General features: G+C 45.2%; 1 protein-coding gene across 11 annotated transcripts in view; it reads left to right on the forward strand.

The window, feature by feature from the left end:
• Positions 1-20590, forward strand: part of vps13c (vacuolar protein sorting 13 homolog C) — a 78697-nt gene that overhangs the window by 22441 nt on the left and 35666 nt on the right. For 8 of the 11 annotated variants that reach the window (XR_008601635.1, XR_008601608.1, XM_055010326.1 and 5 more), the window contains 19 exons: positions 183-300; positions 387-519; positions 711-783; positions 1273-1373; positions 1458-1611; positions 9549-9628; positions 9862-9921; positions 11089-11233; positions 11303-11419; positions 11496-11599; positions 12672-12839; positions 15958-15993; positions 17421-17725; positions 18850-18997; positions 19072-19180; positions 19282-19415; positions 19581-19737; positions 20016-20095; positions 20181-20240. Coding sequence is in view for 9 of the 11 variants with exons in the window: in XM_055010326.1 (XP_054866301.1) it covers positions 183-300; positions 387-519; positions 711-783; positions 1273-1373; positions 1458-1611; positions 9549-9628; positions 9862-9921; positions 11089-11233; positions 11303-11419; positions 11496-11599; positions 12672-12839; positions 15958-15993; positions 17421-17725; positions 18850-18997; positions 19072-19180; positions 19282-19415; positions 19581-19737; positions 20016-20095; positions 20181-20240 (2282 nt within the window). In the remaining 2 variants the exon portion in view is untranslated. The remainder of the gene's footprint in view (positions 1-182; positions 301-386; positions 520-710; positions 784-1272; positions 1374-1457; positions 1612-9548; positions 9629-9861; positions 9922-11088; positions 11234-11302; positions 11420-11495; positions 11600-12671; positions 12840-15957; positions 15994-17420; positions 17726-18849; positions 18998-19071; positions 19181-19281; positions 19416-19580; positions 19738-20015; positions 20096-20180; positions 20241-20590) is intronic. The other 3 variants (XM_055010388.1, XM_055010474.1, XM_055010347.1) reach the window with 2 other exon arrangements.

The following is a 20590-nucleotide window of genomic DNA, read 5'->3' on the forward strand; positions in this document are numbered from 1 at the left end:
AGACGAGTGCAGGTGCTCGACAGCAAGTCAGGTACACCACTACACGATACACAATATACAACTGCACAACTAGACAGCTACACAACTACACAATACACAACTACACATCTCCAGATGAACGCCTACACACAGCTCCCCAGCAGGTGTGTGAGTGTTTGTTGGATCAGCTGATCTGGTTCCAGGTGAGGCCTGGAAGTCGGCTCGGCTCCAGGGTTCTTCAGTCCAACACGTCCTGCAGCCGATGGACTTCACGCTGCACCTGGCCAAGTGTATGGTGGAAAAGGACGCCAGGATGCCCAGGTAGGACTCACCTGAGGACAGGTGTCTCATGTTTCTGCTGACTCACCTGTAGACTTTATTTGCACGGCTCTGGGTCGGTGTTTCAGATTCAAGGTGTCGGGGGAGCTGCCGCTGCTGCATGTTAAGATCTCAGACCAGAAGTTCCAGAACATCGTGGAGCTGGTCGACGGCATCCCGCTGCCCAACATGGTCTCTTCCCCCTCCACCCCCACGGAGAAGGTACACAGTACAGTCCAGTCTGCTGCCACCTTGATGGGAAGCTGTTTGTGACTGAAGGGTAGAAATGTAGAACGTTCGAAGAACCTAAAAGGACAGAATGTCAAGGAGGAGCTCTGAGGAGTTCCAGGAGGAGCTCTGAGGAGTGGGACTGTAACTCTAATGTGACCATATCTGGGTATTTCCTGCTCCAGGTGCTGTCCTTGGCGGAGTCCAGACCTCGGCCAATCAGCCTCCATCCTGCCCTCCTGGATACCACGGAGACAGGTCAGTGTCCTGCTCTCTGATTGGCTGTTAACAGTTTGAGAAGAGCAGTGATTAATTAAACATCAGGAAGAGTTTAGATATGAAACAAAGAATCATAAAGTTAATTTTATTAACCAAAGATGTACTTTACAGTACTATGACGTACTTTACAGTACTATGACGTACCTTGCAGTACTATGATGTAGTTTACAGTACTATGATGTAGTTTACTGTACTATAATGTATTTTGCAGTACTATGATGTACTTTACTGTACTATAATGTATTTTGCAGTACTATGATGTACTTTACTGTACTATGATGTACCTTGAAATACTATGATGTACTTTACTGTCCTATAGTGTATTTTGCAGTACTATGATATACTACAATGTATTTTGCAGTACTATGATGTACTACACTGTGCTATGGCGTACTTTGCAGTACTCTGATGTACTTTACAGTAATATGATGTACTTTGCAGTACTACAGTGTTTGTCCGTCTGTTCAGATACAGATGAGGACACCAGTGAGAAGTCCATGGATGAGGAACACCAGCGCTCGGCTCTGGAAGAACTCACCGACCTTCACTTCAAGTTTGAAGTCAAAGAGGTTCGTTTGTTTCGTCTCAGATCATCAGAGCGTCGTGTGACTCGGGGTGGGAGGAGCTAAACGTCAGAACCTCGGTGTGTCCAGGTGCTGGTGGAGCTGACCCGACAGTTGGACCAGGAGAAGACCATCCTGTCCTTCAGCGTCTTCCAGCTGGGAGCTGAAGGGAAGAGGCGGAGCTTCGACCTGAGCGTCACCTCCTACCTACGACGAATAACGCTGGACTACTGCGATGTTCCAGGTAAGACCCAGGACACCGTTTAAATATTAAAGACTAACCTGTTTACATCAGGGTTTAAATCAGAGACCGTCAGTGTTTAAATCAGAGACCATCGGGGTTTAAATCAGAGACCATCGGGGTTTAAATCAGAGACCATCAGTGTTTAAATCAGAGACCATCAGTGTCTAAATCAGAGACCATCAGTGTTTAAATCAGAGACCATCAGTGTCTAAATTAGAGACCATCAGGGTTTAAATCCTAGAGACCATCAGGGTTTAAATCAGAGACCATCAGTATTTAAATCAGAGACCATCATGGTTTAAATCCTAGAGACCATCAGGGTTTAAACCTAGAGACCATCAGGGTTTAAATCCTAGAGACCATCAGGGTTTAAATCCTAGAGACCATCAGGGTTTAAACCTAGAGACCATCAGGGTTTAAATCCTAGAGACCATCAGGGTTTAAATCCTAGAGACCTTCAGGGTTTAAATCCTATAGACCATCAGGGTTTAAATCCTAGAGACTATCAGGGTTTAAATCAGAGACCATCAGGATTTAAATCAGAGACCGTCAGGATTTAAATCAGAGACCATCAGGATTTAAATCAGAGACCGTCAGTGTTTAAATCAGAGACCATCAGGGTTTAAATCCTAGAGACCATCAGGGTTTAAATCCTAGAGACCATCAGGGTTTAAATCAGAGACCATCAGGGTTTAAATCCTAGAGACCATCAGGGTTTAAATCCTAGAGACCATCAGGGTTTAAATCAGAGACCATCAGTATTTAAATCAGAGACCATCATGGTTTCAATCCTAGAGACCATCAGGGTTTAAACCTAGAGACCATCAGGGTTTAAATCCTAGAGACCGTCAGGGTTTAAATCCTAGAGACCGTCAGGGTTTAAATCCGAGACCGTCAGTGTTTAAATCAGAGACCATCATGGTTTAAATCCCAGAGACCATCAGGGTTTAAATCCTAGAGACCATCAGGAGCAAACAAGATGGCGCCAGCACTGTGCACGGCGATGCGTCTGTCTGCTTCTTTTATGCTACTTTTTCTGTTTAGCTTTTATATTTATGATGTATCAGCGCTTCTTATGTATGATCGCCAGACACTTTTAAACATCAAAGCGTCTCATGAACTTTTTCTAAACCGTGGGGACAACCGACAACATTCTAGCCCCCCTCCACCGCCTCTCCTGTCCATTCCGGCGTCTTTGCTGAGGACACCTTGTGTGACTCCCAGGAGGAAGCGTCCCAGGAGAAGGGGGAAACGCTCTGGGACACTTGTGCGAGCCAGGGCTTACCTGCGTTTGCCCCGAGGACAAGTTTCTGGATCTTGCTCGCCTCGAATAATCTCCCTGCTCTGGCCCCCAGGGCACACCGCGCGCTGTGTCATCCCGGTCCCTCCCGGAGGCTCTCCAGCGGCGGATCAGCTGTTCTTCCTGGTGACCACCTCCAGACGGCGTTGGAACCGTGGACGTGGTGTTAATCCTGGGAATCTCCGCACGCTAAAACGTGCCCAAGCTACAGATCGCCAGGATGTTTGTCTTCGTATGGCTCTATACAACGTGTGCTCTCTCAACAAGAAGACGTTTGTGTTGAATGACTTTATCTCATCAAGGCATTTGGACCTTTTCTTTGTAACTGAGACGTGGCTTCAGGATGGTGAGTTTGTGGCCTTTTCTGAACTATTACCTCCTGGATATACCTTCTTTAGCTCTCCTCGAGGCTCGAGAGGTGGAGGTTTAGCTACAGTTTTTCGGGAGAGTTTTCAATGTCGCCAGCTAACACAGGGCGTGTTTTCCAGCTTTGAGCTACAGTTATTTGAACTACAGTCTGATGTCCCAGTACTGTGTGCATTAATATACCGCCCGCCTGTATATCCTAGAGTCTTTATAGAAGAGCTCCCAGAACTTGTGACGTGGATCGCCCTGAACTACGACCGTTTCCTAATTCTTGGGGATCTTAACATGCATGTATGCTGCAAATCCAAGCCTTTGGTGAATGAGTTTTTAGACATTGTCGACTCTTTTAATCTCACTCAATGGGTACACGACCGGACACATCGGGAGGGCCATATACTTGACTTAATCCTGTCCCATGGCTTGGATATGTGTATAAATGAAATATCAGAAACCACCGTTTCCGACCACTTCCCCGTGTTGTTCACGGTTACGCTTCCATGCCCGCTCCAGTCTCGCGCTCACGCGCGACCTCGGCGCGTAATCAGCCCTTCCACCGCGGCACAATTCTCAGCCGTCTTTCTTAATTCGGGCTTAGTAGACTTCCCTTTGGAGTGTGTTGAGGACTTATACAGTCGTTTTGAATTGATCTGTTTAAATATCTTGGACTCTATTGCTCCTCTGCGCGTCAGGAACCCCAAACGCGACAGTGAACCTTGGTTAAACGAGACCACGCGCGCCCTCAGGCGTCAGTGTAGGCGTGCTGAAAGACAATGGAAAAAGGACGGTCTACTTGTTTCCTTACAGGCTCTGAGACGCTCTTATGCAACATATCAGCTGGCTGTCAAGACGGCCAAATCGCATTATATGTCAAACATTGTTTCATGTAACAGCCACAAACCTCATGTGCTTTTTAATATGCTGAACAGCATTATTAACCCCCGGGTTAGTGGCATTACTGCCTCTTCTACCACTTTGTCTGAAACATTTCTAAAGTTTTTTGTTGATAAGGTTGCTGCTGTAAGGTCATCTGTGTCATTGCCTTCTCATCCTGTTTCTGCTGTTAGCTCTACCTGTTCTGTGTTTTTGGAAGCATTTGAGCCTGTAACTCTAAGTGAGTTGACACAGGTAGTTAAAGGTCTGAGACCCTCCTTTTGCCCTACTGATTGTGTACCCCCAAAATTGTTGAAAGAGGTTTTTGATTTTGTTGGGCCAGTTGTTTTGTCCTTGATCAATATGTCACTGGCCTCTGGGTGTGTCCCATCTGTTTTTAAACATGCCATAGTGCAGCCTCTTCTTAAAAAGCATAACCTGGATCCAAATGAATTAGCAAACTACAGGCCAATATCTAAGCTTCCTTTCCTGTCAAAAGTTTTAGAGAAGGTGGTTTATGACCAGTTACAGTCCCACTTGGCTTGTAATGATCTCTATGAAAAATTCCAGTCCGGTTTTAAACAAAAACATAGCACAGAAACAGCACTGTTGCGTGTTTTTAATGACCTTCTTTTAACAGTGGATAGTGGAAACTCTGCTGCTCTATTGCTTTTAGACATGTCCTCAGCCTTCGACACAGTAGATCATAGAGTGTTACTGTCCCGTCTGGAATCTATTATTGGTATTAAGGGTCCAGCACTAGAGTGGTTCCATTCATATTTATTGAACAGATCATTTTCTGTTCACATTGGTCCCCACCAGTCCAAATCTGCTCCTCTCAGCAGTGGTGTGCCTCAGGGTTCCATTTTGGGCCCGATTTTATTTGCTATTTATTTGCTGCCCCTGGGATCTATTTTAAGGAGGTACAACATTTCATTTCATTGTTTTGCAGATGATTTACAAATATATGTCCCATTGAGACCAAACTCTACATCCATTGAATCTCTGCAAAATTGTCTGAGAGAAATGAAGGATTGGTTGGCTCTAAATTCCCTGTGCCTAAATCAACAAAAAACTGAAATTGTTGTTTTTGGTGACTTGTCTCTTCTAGAGGGTGTGGATAGTGCACTTGGTCCTTTGTCCTCTTTCAGTAGACCATTTGTGAAAGATCTTGGTGTGTACTTAGATTCTGGCTTTACTCTGGAAAAACAGATCAATGCCGTAGTCAAAAACAGTTTTTTTCAGCTACGTCTGCTTGCGAAAGTCAAATCATACTTGCCTCCAAGAGACTTTGAGAGAGTGATGCACATGTTTATTACAGTACGCTTGGACTACTGTAATTCTCTTTATGTTGGTTTGGGCCAAGCCTCAATTCACAGGCTACAGATGGTCCAAAACGCTGCTGCCCGTTTACTGACTGGAACCAAACGGTACCAACACATCACTCCAGTCTTGTCATCGTTGCACTGGCTCCCAGTTCGCCAGAGAATTGATTTTAAAATTGCTCTCATGGTTTTCAAATGTCTAAATGGCCTGGCGCCTTCTTATTTGTGTGACCTACTGTCCATTCGTAAACCTGCGAGAACTCTGAGGTCCTCATCCCAGCTACTCTTGGATGTTCCCAGGACCAAATTTAAGAAAAGCAGAGGTCAGCGAGCCTTTTCTTTTGTCGGTCCCACTCTGTGGAATAGTTTACCTCCACATGTCAGAGCTGCTGAGTCACTTGAGCACTTTAAATCTCTTGTTAAGACGCACCTTTTCTCCCTGGCTTTTTAATCATCAGATGTGCTGAATATGTTATTTTATTTGCATAGTATAATTTATGTTTTTATTCTATTTTTATGACTTTGCTAATTTTAAAGTTATGTGTCATCTTTTAGTGTATTTGATTGTTGTGAAGCACTTTGGGCTTTTTAGTTGTAAATGTGCTATATAAATAAAGTTGACATTGACATTGACATTTAAATCAGAGACCATCAGGATTTAAATCAGAGACCGTCAGTGTTTAAATCAGAGACCGTCAGGATTTAAATCAGAGACCATCAGGATTTAAATCAGAGACCGTCAGTGTTTAAATCAGAGACCATCAGGGTTTAAATCCTAGAGACCATCAGGGTTTAAATCCTAGAGACCATCAGGGTTTAAATCAGAGACCATCAGTATTTAAATCAGAGACCATCAGGGTTTAAATCCTAGAGACCATCAGGGTTTAAATCAGAGACCATCAGTATTTAAATCAGAGACCATCATGGTTTAAATCCTAGAGACCATCAGGGTTTAAATTCTAGAGGCCATTAGGGTTTAAATCAGAGACCATCGGGGTTTAAATGAGAGACCATCATGGTTTAAATCCTAGAGACCATCAGGGTTTAAACCTAGAGACCATCAGGGTTTAAATCCTAGAGACCATCAGGGTTTAAATCCTAGAGACCGTCAGGGTTTAAATCCTAGAGACCGTCAGGGTTTAAATCCGAGACCGTCAGTGTTTAAATCAGAGACCATCATGGTTTAAATCCCAGAGACCATCAGGGTTTAAATCCTAGAGACTATCAGGGTTTAAATCAGAGACCATCAGGATTTAAATCAGAGACCATTAGGATTTAAATCAGAGACCGTCAGTGTTTAAATCAGAGACCGTCAGGATTTAAATCAGAGACCATCAGGATTTAAATCAGAGACCGTCAGTGTTTAAATCAGAGACCATCAGGGTTTAAATCCTAGAGACCATCAGGGTTTAAATCCTAGAGACCATCAGGGTTTAAATCAGAGACCATCAGTATTTAAATCAGAGACCATCAGGGTTTAAATCCTAGAGACCATCAGGGTTTAAATCAGAGACCATCAGTATTTAAATCAGAGACCATCATGGTTTAAATCCTAGAGACCATCATGGTTTAAATCCTAGAGACCATCAGGGTTTAAATCCTAGAGACCATTAGGGTTTAAATCAGAGACCATCGGGGTTTAAATGAGAGACCATCATGGTTTAAATCCTAGAGACCATCAGGGTTTAAACCTAGAGACCATCAGGGTTTAAATCCTAGAGACCATCAGGGTTTAAATCCTAGAGACCGTCAGGGTTTAAATCCTAGAGACCGTCAGGGTTTAAATCCGAGACCGTCAGTGTTTAAATCAGAGACCATCATGGTTTAAATCCCAGAGACCATCAGGGTTTAAATCCTTGAGACCATCAGGGTTTAAATCAGAGACCATCAGTGTTTAAATCAGAGACCACCGGGATTTAAATCAGAGACCATCAGTGTTTAAATCAGAGACCATCATGGTTTAAATCAGAGACCATCAGTATTTAAATCAGAGACCATCAGGGTTTAAATCCTAGAGACCATCAGGGTTTAAATCCTAGAGACCATCAGGGTTTAAATCCTAGAGACCGTCAGGGTTCAAATCCTAGAGATCATCAGGGTTTAAATCCTAGAGACCATCAGGGTTTAAATCAGAGACCATCAGGGTTTAAACTGCAGCTCAGTGGATGTTCAAACTCGACACGCAGTCCACTTCTGTCGTCTCTTCATGTGTTGTAGTTCAGTAACAGCTGAGAATCTAATTCAGAAACATCATCGCTGAACCACCAGCAGTTGTCTGAGCAACTGGGGGAAACAGTTCCTCCAGTCCTACGCTAATGTTCTCTGATAGATGTTCCTCCAGTCCTACCCTGATGTTCTCTGATCGATGTTCCTCCAGTCCTACCCTGATGTTCTCTGATAGATGATAGCACACTAACAGAACAGTTTCTTCTTTGTTGGATTTAAACAATCCACAGAGGAAATAAATTCACCCACAGAAGCTCGTGCTGCAGAAACAACCTGCAGGTGTTTGTGTTCTCTGTCCATCCCTGACATGAAGTTTGAGGGTTTTCTTCATGTTCAGATCCTCCACATCTCCGCTGGATAAATCTGGGCTTTGTGTTGGTTCCACAGCCTCCATTTCTTCTTTCTGAGATGTTTGTTGATGGATCTGTTCCGGTCGTTCATCTTCTTTTAGACAGATTCTAGCATCTCCCAGCTTCATTTGATGTTTGTAGCTGAACTCCTGCTAGGCAGAATCATCTTGAACTGTAGCTGCAGCACTTTGATTTTAAAAAAAAAAAAAAAAAGTTTCCTGCAGATCCTGGATGAAACTTTGGTCTTCTGGTGAGTCTACTCATGTCTCTGTGGCTTAAGTTTCTGGATCTTCAGACCTGGAGATCTGCTCCACTTGTTTTCCTACAGTGGAATGATTTATCTGAGAGAATTTGAAGATCTTCTGAACTGCTTTTCCAGACTCAGAGACATCCTCAGTATTCTCCTCTGAGAGCTGCTGCAGAATATTTAGTCCTTGGTGAAAATATTCTTCCCTGACAGACTGTTGTCCTGACCTGGAAGAACCGCTCCTTAGCGGCTCCAAGAACACGAAGAAGAACCAGATCTGACCTCCAAACTTCTCAGATTTCAGTTTCATCCAGCATCCATCCTGTCACAAGAACAACCCTGATCCAAGGAGGTCCCACCCCAGAACCCACAGGACCACAGGATCCACTACCAGAACCCACAGAACCACGAAAATCCACTTCCACCTGCTGAGGAGACTGAGGTCCTTTGGAGTGTGCAGGACTCTGCTCAGGACATTTTATGACTCTGTGGTAGCGTCTGCTATTTTCTATGCAGTGGTCTGCTGGGGAGCAGGGAGCACTGAAAGGGACAGAAAGAGACTAAACAGACTGGTCAGGAGGGCTGGTTCTGTCCTGGACTGTTCCCTGGACTCCATAGAGGAGGTGGGTGAGAGGAGGATGTTGGCAAAGCTCACATCCATCATGGACAATCCCTCTCACCCACTGCATGACACTGTGGGGTCTTTAAGCAGCTCCTTCAGCAGCAGACTGAGACATCCACCCTGCAAGAAAGAGCGCTATCGCAGGTCCTTCATCCCATCTGCTATAAGACTTTACAACATCAGCATCACTGGCTGATGTTAACATAAACTGGACTATATCATTACCACCCCAAACCATAAAATTTGCACAGACATTCTTGCACTGCACATCTTTGCACTTTTAAACTTTATTTTTATTTTTATTTTTTCTGTTAAAAATTTTGCCACCCTTGTATATATTGTAAATAAAACTGCTGTAACAATGTAAATTTCCCCTGGAGTGGGGAGAAATAAAGAACTTTATCTTCCAGAATCCACAGGAACACAGGATCCACTACCAGAACCCACAGAACCACAGGATCCACTACCAGAACCCACAGAACCCATAAGACCTTTAGAGGTATCCATGGCGGGTTGCTGCTGTTTTGTCATCACGAAGGAACTTCTCCAGTAGGGTCTGGAGGCTGGTTGGTGGATGGAGAAGATGTTTCCAGGAGATGTACTGATTCTTTGCTTTTGATCTGCATTCCAGACGGCAGAAATCATCCTCTCCACCTGATCAGCACCTCAGAGCAGCAGGACTCCAACCTGCTGAAGGTGGAGTTTATCAAGGTGAGTCCAAACACCTCACCTGTCCACCCTGAGGCCACACCTCCAGAATTCATCCACTCATTATGACAACATTAGACACAGATGTCCAACAGGTGATGTAAATGTAAAGGTGCAGTAAGGGAGGAGTCTATGTAGTGGTGGGAGGAGTCTAAGTGAGAGTGTCATGTTTGTATAAAGCCAACATTCAGTAACCCAGTCAGACAGGAACTCTGAGGATGTGTTTGTGTCTGCAGGCCGACCCCAGCAGCCCCAGCTTCCAGACTCTGTTCGACAACACTGAGCAGACGCTGAAGGTGGGTGGAGGAGGGTTTATCACAGCCAAGAAATAATTTCTGTCCGTTACTTTGGACTGCCAACGTGCCACTCTGACATTAGTTGTTGCAGATCTGATTTCCAACCAGCAGTAGAAGCTCAAAAAGCAGCAGGTTCAATGTTTGGCATGAAAGGGTTAAATATCTAACAACGTATAAAGTGTTAGATGGAGGATTCACATTCAGTCCAGCTGCTGTGTTTCATAAACTGAAACCAGAGTAAACAGAAAAATAATGCAGAAGTGAATTTTAAAGCATAATTTAACCCTCTGAACTCCAGAACCTTTTAGCTGAACTTATCATCTGGGACGTGGTGTTCCATCCGGAAAATGGATCTAAGCTCAGCATATTTCTTCAAAACCCCTTTAGATGTCTCATTTCTTTAAACATAAAGCTTTTGCAGCATTCCATCACAACCAGAACTTTCTCCTGGTTCTGGTTCTCCAGGACTGACTCAGCTGAGACCAGCAGGGAAACGTTAAGAGAGTTTTTGGTTGAACTGCAGGCAGTGTTTCCTCAGAGAGACTAAAATAAATGCAGCAGAAACAGTGAGCAGTGGAGCAGGTTGTTGGAGATCCATCCAGCATGGAGAAACATCTACAGATAATGAGCAGAGAAGAGAGGAAAGATGGAGATAGAAAAACATCTACAGGATGAGGAGAGAAAACCACCACAAAGAGACATGAAGCAACACAGACAGAAAATGACAAAAACTGGACTGACAATGACCAAAATGAGAGACAAAACGAGAAACAAGACAAAAAATAAGAGAAAAGAGGCGATAATGTACCAAAAAATTGTCAAAAATTATTTTAAAATTGTCCAAAATGGCTCAAACTTTGTTCAAATGATAAAAACGTCAATAAAATAAAGGCAGCATGGCTCAGAAACAGTGAGCAGAGGATCCATCCAGCATGGTGAAACATCTCCTCCAGCTGAGGAGCAGAGTAGGCTTCAGGTTAGAAACAGTCTGGTTCCCACAGAGCTGCAGGAGTTTATATTGCAGTAGAAAACGAGCCCACGGTGAGGAAAGATGAGGAACAAACACCCAGAAACTGGAGTTTACTGAGAGGGTTTAGTAGAGTTTCAGATCAGCGGCTGTCAGGTGTTCACAGGTGTCTTTCAGGTGTTTACCTGTTGCTGTTCCAGGTGGAGTTTTCCTCTCTGGATTTCCTCCTTCACACCAAAGCTCTGTTGTCAACGATCAATTACCTGAACAACGCCATGCCGCCACAGCTCGGTGCCGACCGAGAGTCCAAAAAACAGGTGGAGAAGATGGGCCACGGCCGGACAGGTGAGTCCTGACTGTCTGCTCTCAGGTGAGTCTGGTCTGCATCTGACAGCTGTGTCTGACTCTCTGCAGTGTCCAGAGGAGCTAAAGATGGAGGCGTCTACAGCTTCAAGCTGTTCGCCATGCTGGGTTGTTTCCACGTGGAGGTCAGCGACGACCGCCGCAGCATCGCCGACATCAGAGTCCAAGGTAGGAACTCTACCTGAGGCAGCTGAACACCCATCCAGAATCTAGCTCAGGAATCACAGCCATGTCCTCCCTGCAGGAATCGATGCTTCAGTGTTGGTGCAGCCGAAGGCCACAGAGGTGTTCGCTCGACTCCGAGACATCGTGGTCACAGACGTCAACCCCAACACCGTCCACAGAAAGGTTAGCTGCAGGGAAAGTCCACAGTTAGACAGCACAACTCTGTCTCCAGTCTTTACTGTTTCTCCATGATAACCCTAACTAGCCCTGCAAGGTTAGAGAACACTACATACAATAAACAATTTATAGAACATAGAGGTTAGAGAACATCACATACAAGCGTTTACCACAAGGAACTCTGTAGTACAGCTCCGATAGGACACTGTCTAGATGTAGTACTAGAGGGTAAATATAGTGCTAGAAGGTAAATGTAGTTCTAGAGGGTAAAGGTAGTACTAGAGGGTAAATGTAGTACTAGAGGGTAAATGTAGTATTAGAGGGTACAGGTAGTACTAGAGGATACAGGTAGTACTAGAGGATAAATGTAGTACTAAAGGGTACAGGTAGTACTAGAGGGTACAGGTAGTACTAGAGGGTAAAGGTAGTATCAGAGGGTGAAGGTAGTATTAGAGAGAACAGGTAGTACTAGAGGGTACAGGTAGTACTAGATTGTAGGGTGTAATGTGGCTCCAACAGTAAACCTGTATTGTGTCCAACAGTGATCAGCAGCCTATCAGATCCATGAGTTTCCTGTTCTCTGTTTGCTTCTGTTTTGATTAAATTTCTGTCCTCTGAAAGTTCCTGCGGTGTGTGATGCTTCGCTGCAGCCTTTACTGGAGATACTCATTGCTTGTGGCTTTGGATAACAATGTCTGCTGAATGAAACAGTAGATAACAGGGTGAACCGGCTGTTTCTGCACATTTTAGCCTCAAACTGTTTCATTCCACTCTGAACTCCAGTAGGTGGCAGCTGGTCTAATTGTTCTATGACCGAACTTTACTGCACCAGCAGCAGATATAGTCCAGGGATTAGACTAAAGTTCAATACTGATCAGTTAAATAATGCTGTGTCAGGACAGGACATCCCTCATGAATGTCTGTCCATCAGGCTTCAGGACTCCTGATCAGATGTCTCCATGTGCTGTGAGGATCCAGACTAGAGCTGAGACTTCTGGGTTCTGTTTGATGTCTGTCATTCAGCAGCAGCCGTGGTTCAGATGAGATGTTGTTAACCTCCTCTTCCTCTTCCTGTCAGGCGGTGTCCATCATGGGTGAGGAGGTGTTCAACTTCCAGCTCTCCCTGTTTTCAGGGGCAACGGAGGGGGAGGGCTACAGCGACATGTCCAAGGTGGACGGGAAGGTCAAGATGCGTCTGGGCTGCATCCAGATCATCTACCTGCACAAGTTCCTCATGTCTCTGCTGGTCAGGAGCTCCATATATGTATACGTATATTCATGTAAACTTTAACCTATCTACAGTATGGAGCACACACCTGCACAGGTTCCTCATGTCTGCTGGTCATGTCCTCTATACGTCACATATGTCTCCAAATATATATTAAATCCATGTTTAGCGCCGTGAAGGATCCTTTCAGAAGACCGTGAATAGTTTCTGCAACAATAACTTCATGAAGTAAAGAGAAAAATTCCATCAGTGTTTTCCCTCAGCTGCTGGACATCCAGAGTTCTGTTCTACAAATCCAGAATGTCTTTTTGTGAGCTCTTAGTGTCCTCACTGCCAGTCCTGTAGTCCAAAAGTTCAAGTTTAAAGCTCAATCCGTCTTCGTTTCAGGATTATACTCATCAGCCACAACATTCAAACCACCAACCTGATGTTCTGGAGGTTTTCCTGGTGCTTCCAGAACCGTGGTTTGTCAGGACATAGACACCAGACCTCCGAATGTGTCCTGTGGTGTCTGGTACTGGTTGTACACTCTTCGGTTCTATCAAATCCATTTCTAGGAGCTTCAGTTAAAAGAAGCTGGACTTCTGTTTCAGGTTTTTAAGCCATTGGGTGAGTGAGTTGTCCACTAATTGGAAGGTTGGCCGTTCCATCCCTGGACCCTCAATGGACCAGACACCAACCCCAGGTTCCTCCTGATGGTTCCCCCTGATGGTTCCCCCTGATGTTTCCTCCTGATGGTTCCTCTTGATGGTTCCCCCTGATGGTTCCCCCTGATGGTTCCCCCTGATGGTTCCCCCTGATGGTTCCTCCTGATGGTACGACTGAATGAGAAAAACGGAGTGCTGTGTAGAACCTAGCTGAGATTAGAATGTGCTGCATAAGTCCAGACCATTTACCACTTCTGTTCAGTCTTCAAGAACTTAAAGAGAAGTCCAGGTGCTTTCTACTGAAGCTCCTAGTGTCTCCTTGACCTGGATGACTGAGAACCTTCACAGCCAAGAGGATCAGGTGTTTCCAGGATTGTTCCTTTCAGTGTCTCTGTTTCCACCGTAGATCCAACAACTCAACATTTAACCCAGACCGACCAAAACCTAACTTCAGTTGTATTTAGGAAGCAGAACACAGGAGGTCTGTTCTGTTCAAACATCTGGAACACTCTGGTGATGGATGATGGTGATGATGATGGTGATGATGGTGATGATGATGGTGATGATGGTGATGATGATGATGACGACGACGATGTTGTTACAGAGAAGACGGCTGTGGAACAAGACAACATCTTATTCTCCCTGAGTTTAACCAATCATTATCAAGTTCTGCTGAGCAGTTAGAGCTGCCCAGAACACCCTAACCTTGAGTTCTTTGTTCTGCCCTGAACCGGGTTCTACAGGGATGGTTCCTGCAGTTGGAGCACAAACAAATGCTCAGACTGCTGTAAAACAGACTGCAGGTTCCTGTCGACCATACAGGTGTTGATGTGTTCCCGTCACACCTCTGGGTTTACTATTGTGGCTGATCAGTGTTTGTCCATGGAAGCCCTACAGGATGATGGAACGTTCTGAAATCCATGTAGCTGTAAAAACTGTACCTTTATCAGAGAGTCTCTATCAGATCCTCCAGGAATGGAGAGGACGTTCTCCAGACTGGTCAGTAGGAGATGTTCTAATTCAGTTTCAGTCAAAGTGTATTTACAGAGCTCTGTTTCCTAACATCTGTCATCGTAGAGAACAGACCATACCACTTCAGACAGAGAACAGAGAACCCAACGTTCCCTATGGAACTGCTATAGATCATACATGATCTGTTATCTAAACATCACCTGCTCCGGAGTTCAGCATCAGTTACCATGGTGATGAACCACAATAACCATGGTAACAGGTCAATCCCTGTTGTCGTCCCTAAAGACCTGCAGTACCTCAGACCTGGTTTGTAGTACAGATCTCTGGATCTCATCCTCCGTCTCCGTCAGTCGGTCGTCCTCCATGTCTCCGTCAGTCGGTTGTCCTCAGAGTCTCCGTCAGTCGGTCGTCCTCTGTGTCTCCGTCAGTCGATCGTCCTCAGAGTCTCCGTCAGTCGGTCATCCTCTGAATCTCCGTCAGTCGGTCATCCTCGGAGTCTCCGTCAGTCGGTCGTCCTCAGAGTCTGCGTCATTCAGTCATCCTCAGAGTCTCCGTCAGTCGGTCGTCCTCAGTCTCCGTCAGTCGGTCGTCCTCTGTGTCTCCGTCAGTCGGTCATCCTTAGAGTCTCCGTCAGTCGGTCATCCTCGGAGTCTCCGTCAGTCAGTCATCCTCTGTGTCTCCGTCAGTCGGTCGTCCTCTGTGTCTCCGTCAGTCAGTCATCCTCAGAGTCTCTGTCAGTCGGTCGTCCTCAGAGTCTCCGTCAGTCGGTCGTCCTCTGTGTCTCCGTCAGTCAGTCATCCTCAGAGTCTCCGTCAGTCGGTCGTCCTCAGAGTCTCCGTCAGTCGGTCGTCCTCTGTGTCTCCATCAGTCAGTCATCCTCAGAGTCTCCGTCAGTCGGTCGTCCTCAGAGTCTCCGTCAGTCAGTTGTCCTCTGAATCTCCGTCAGTCAGTCATCCTCAGAGTCTCCGTCAGTCAGTCGTCCTCTGAGTTGGTTTTCCTTTCCTTCAGTCCAGTAACTGAACTCGGGGTTTCTTTCAGGAATAACTGACTTCCTGTGGTTGGTGGTCAGTTCCAAGTCGAGGTTTTGAGGAACACTTCATGCCATCAGAGCAGCCTGACGACCAAGTTCTAGGAAACAGACCTGCAAGTCTCTTTCTGTTTCGTTTTCTAATCTTGTGATCCCTTCCTCCTGGAATGAGCGGTGTCATCCCAACTCTCAAACTCGTTCCGGTGGTGTTCCTGATGTCTGTAGTTCAGATTCAGGAGAGTCTCCTCAGATATTAAATGTTCAAACTTCTGCTGGTGTTTCATGTGGTAACGCTTCATCACGCAGTGGATACTGAACTGAAGAAATCTTTCAGGTTGTAGTAAATCCCAGTATCTGTCTGAAAAATTAAATATGTGGTGTGTTTGGTGTTCCTCACGGTTAAATATGTTCTGTTACCTGTTGCATGTTCTTCTCTGCAGTTTCTTGTCTGTCATGTTTCACGTTTTGTTAATGTGTTTTGTTCTTCCAGGCTTCTTTTAGCTTTCAGTATGCGTCTGCTGATGAGGTACAGCGTCCAGCATGCAGCTCTGAACTGCATCAAACCTTCTGCTTTAGCTTCACTCAGTGACACCCTGCACCCTCAGTCCACCTTAAACCCCATCTGGTTTCAGGTCCTGGTCTGGTCAGCGGTTGTAGCCTCGGTTAATCTGAACGCTTCATTCAAAGGGAGAAAGAAAGACAAGCAGCTGAACAGAGCATGTTCACAAACATCATTATACTGGTGGAGATGTAGTAGAAGTCTACCTCACTGCTAGCAGAGGACATTTAGCTTCATAAGATATGAATGAAATGTCAGATGGTCAGTAAACGCAACAACAGGGAGAGCTTATGAAACAAAATACTTGAGGGATGAGTTAACTTTACATAGAGAACAGACTGCCGTGAGGACAGAGGACCATAGGGTTAGGGTTAACAGACCATGTTTGGTGTGTTTAAAGATTTGTTTGGAGGCAGAACTTCATGTTTGTTGGGATCCAGCAGGAGATTAGTGTCCATCTTTGATCACATTTATACTGACAGCTCAGGAAGGAGGTTATGTAGTGACTGTAAATATTCAGGACTGAGGACTACAGTAGTTTCACGCTTTATTAAAATGAGTTGTGAAGACCTCCAGCTCTGTGTTCACTGTTAGCCTGGTGCTGCCTTCAGTGCAGTCGTTGGTCTACTTTAATTTACAAGCAGTTTAAGTTTATGTCGATTGATTGCAGCTCTATGGATGTTTTTAAGACACGCCCACTCTGTTTCTGTAGTATATAGGCTGAAAGGGAAACCCCAGCAGCACAATATTAGAGCTTCTCAGCTGTGAAGAACACTGGCCGTCACAAAGCGTTGAGTTATTCAGAATCCTGGAGATCACATTTCCTCTGGTTGTTCTAGAAGTTCACATTAATAAATGACAGGGACATCTTTACTAAAATGGCCGAAAACCCAGAAAACTGTGAATGATTGTCAGATGCTGAAGGAATGCTCCTCATACACGTGTGACAGTAATCAGAGCTCACTTCCTCCATATGTGCTATGCTACTCACTGCTGTCATCATTAACCCCTCACTGCCACACCCCCTTCAGTCACATGACCTCACTCCCCTTCAATGGTTTACCTTCATGGATGTTTCATAAACGTGTGACGTCATTATATGAACCATTGAGCAAATCTTATTTCTACACTCGAGTCAAAATGCAACCAGATATATGACTACAATTATTGATATTATAATATTTTCCTGTCTAAATGTTTAAATGGTGTTAGAATGTTTTACTGGCTGTCATCATATGAGGTTCATATGATCCCTGTGAAGGTTTATGAAACACAAATGAACCTGTAAGCTTAGTGAGGCAGTGAACGCCTTACATCGGCTTCTTCATGGCGTCTCTGTAAGTCATGTGACTGAGCTGTCTATCATCTCACTCCTGATTGGTTTTGTCCTTCAGACGTTTGTCGACAACTTCCAAACGGCTAAAGAAGCTCTGAGCGCCGCCACGGCTCAAGCGGCTGAGAAGGCTGCGTCCAGTGTTCGAGACTTTGCCCAGAAGAGTTTCCGTCTGTCCATGGACATCCGGCTGAAGGCTCCGCTCATCATCATCCCCCAGTCTTCTACCTCCCACAACGCCATGGTGGTGGACCTGGGTCTGATCACGGTGGGAAACAGCTTCTCTCTGCTGCCGGCTGAAGGCTTCCCTCTGCCGGCTGTTGTAGAGAAAATGGACGTCCGGCTGACGCAGCTGAAACTCTCCAGGTATCAACACAAACATGAACTGTGGATGTGAGCAGAGGATCAGAGATCAGGATCAGTGATCAGGATCAGGGCCAATCAAGGTGTTTCATCTTGATCTTTGGTTTCCATCTACTGTAGCGGGCAAAGGAAGGCCACTGTTGTTCTTTTGGTGTGATGGGTGTTTGGTAAACCAGCCCCTGATGGACTGCAGTGGAAGCAGAGCTCAGTTTTTGGCAGGATGCAGCTGAAATAATTGCAGTGTGAAAAAATCTTCAACTGGAATATGTAGACAGTCCATCAGGCAATATGTTTGGAGAGATGGTAGCAACAGAGCTGCATTCAGTACTACAGTTTGATACCTAAAAAGTAAAACTCAATCAGGTAACTCCAGCAGATGCCCTGAAGCCACACAGGGGAGGAACTTTAACAGGAGAGATGTCCTGAAGGCAGCGACAGAAAGATCACAGTCGAAGAAGGATACAGATATCAGCCTGTCATTAGCCACACATGCTGTCTGCATGGAGGTCTTTTCTTCTCAAAACAACTACACTTACCCTCTAGTACTGCATTTACCCTCTAGTACTACATTTACCCTCTAGTACTACATTTACTCTCTAGTACTACACTTACCCTCTAGTACTGCATTTACCCTCTAGTACTACATTTACCGTCTAGTACTACATTTACTCTCTAGTACTACACTTACCCTCTAGTACTACAGTTACCCTCTAGTACTACACTTACCCTCTAGTAGTACATCTAGATAGGGGTTCATTGGGGTTTTACAACAAGGTTCCACCTACAGAACCTTAAGGAACCTGTTCTTCATGTATTACAGAGATAATTACTTGACTGATATCAAAAACTTGAAAGTACTTGAACTGTGTATTATCTAGGAGATGGTATCAGATTGGGAACACATTACTGTTGGAACATTTTAATGTGTTGAATAAAGTAATCTTGATTAAATATCACAACTGTGAACTTAGATTTGGTAATCTTCCAACCGACCCACAGGAACCCACAGATCAGCAGGTTTGGAGATTTGTGTAAGACAACGCGTCTGTCAGACCTTCTGGCTCAGAGAGTCAGAACATGGTGAAGACCAGCATTAGAATGCTCAGTAGATGTCGCTGTGTTTGCAGAACCACACTGAAGCCAGACTCCGCTCAGCCAGACATTGAGATCCTTCAGCCAATCAACTTAGAGCTGCTCGTCACCAGAAACCTGGCTGCCTCCTGGTTCTCCAAGATCCCCGGTGTGCAGGTCCAGGGCGTCCTCCGGTCCCTCAGTGTAGGTCCCTCTACAATGTGGTCTAAACTGAGCCGCCGCTACTCCATATTAACTCATGAATGTGTGTCTGCCAGATGAGTCTGGGTGAGGAAGACGTCGGTGTTCTAATGAAGATTCTGATGGAGAACATTGGTGAGGGAAGCAAAGAGCACATTATGGATGTCAGAAGACAGGTAGCCCAAGGTAAGGTCTTAACTCATGATTCACTCAGACTCATATTGCTGTGTTTTACCAGCAGGACTCTACCAGAAGGTTTAAACATATTTGGACTGTTTCCTCCACAGAGAAGGTGGAGCTCCATGGGCAGCAGGTGGAGACAGGATCATTGCAGTCTGGACCTGACGGTGTGATGGCCACCACCAACGAAGCTCTGACTGAAAACACTGTCAATGTTCTCCTCGACTTCGAAATCCAAGAGGTACAAAACCTGCAGAGCTGAGAGGCTCTGGACTATCTTCAGACTGATAATAACAGTCTGCTGAGATGAAAGATGTATGTAGGAGATCCGTCATCCTGGTCCACCCAGCGTCTGTAGTCCTCCAACATTCTGCTGTGGTCTGAGGTTTTCTTTTTGTTCTTGAAGGTGCTTCTGACTCTGAAGAAGCCCCGGCAGCAGACGGAGTTGCCTTTCCTCGTCTTTCACGTTGCTCACCTGGGCATCAACACCAAAGTCAGGAAGTACGACATGTGTGCCACGACATACATCAACAAGATCACCATGAAATGCCTGGAGTTCACAGGTCAGAGCTGCACCAGGCTGGACTGGTTTTACTGGAGGGTTAGGGGTAGCATTAGGCTAACCTTAGCCCTGACCCTGGTGGTGGTGTCAGAGGGGTCTGTGCTGGTTTCAGTGGCTTATATGGTGTCTTGTACTGATTTTGGATGTTTTGATGGGTCTCTGTGCTGGTTTCTGAGGGTTCGAGAATGTCTTGTGCTGGTTTCTGAGGGTTCTGTGGTGTGTTCACCACATGTGTTTAAATGTGTTGATGAGGGACAGTTTTGATCTGGTATCTTTCAGACTCCAGTGGCGAGCCGCTCTGCCTCATCAGTTCTTCGGTGGCACCTGGAGCTGAACTGCTCAAAGTGCAGTATTTCAAGGTAAGGATACATCTAATCTGATTAGCTGCTCAGGTGTGCTGCCTCCTCTCAGCAGTTTAAATCAACCTAACTCCTGTTTCTTCAGGCCGACCGCTCCGGACCGAACTTCTCCACCATCTACAAAAACACTGAGCAGATGATCAACGTGAGTCCTTCATCCACCAGCTGGTGTGACTCCAGATGAAGCCAAACATACCTGGACTGTATGCAGGAAATTAAAACTGGACTTTGGTTCCATCTGATGTTCTCATGAAGAACAACTCTGTCAAGCAGCAACGTTTTATTATTCAGTGTTTCTTTTATTTGCTCAGAATTTACTGAATTCCTCCAGTTTGTCCTTAAAATGACACGGAAACAAAGCAGAGCTCCACTAAAACCCACACAGTCTACAGCAGCAGCAGGACAGGCTTCTGCAACATCACAAAAAATCAAATGATCCCTCACTGTATCCCCTCACAGTAATCAGATTACTTCTGTCCCTGGTATCAGATTACT

This window comes from Amphiprion ocellaris, chromosome 1, assembly GCF_022539595.1.
Source record: "Amphiprion ocellaris isolate individual 3 ecotype Okinawa chromosome 1, ASM2253959v1, whole genome shotgun sequence".
NCBI classification, from domain to species: domain Eukaryota; kingdom Metazoa; phylum Chordata; class Actinopteri; family Pomacentridae; genus Amphiprion; species Amphiprion ocellaris.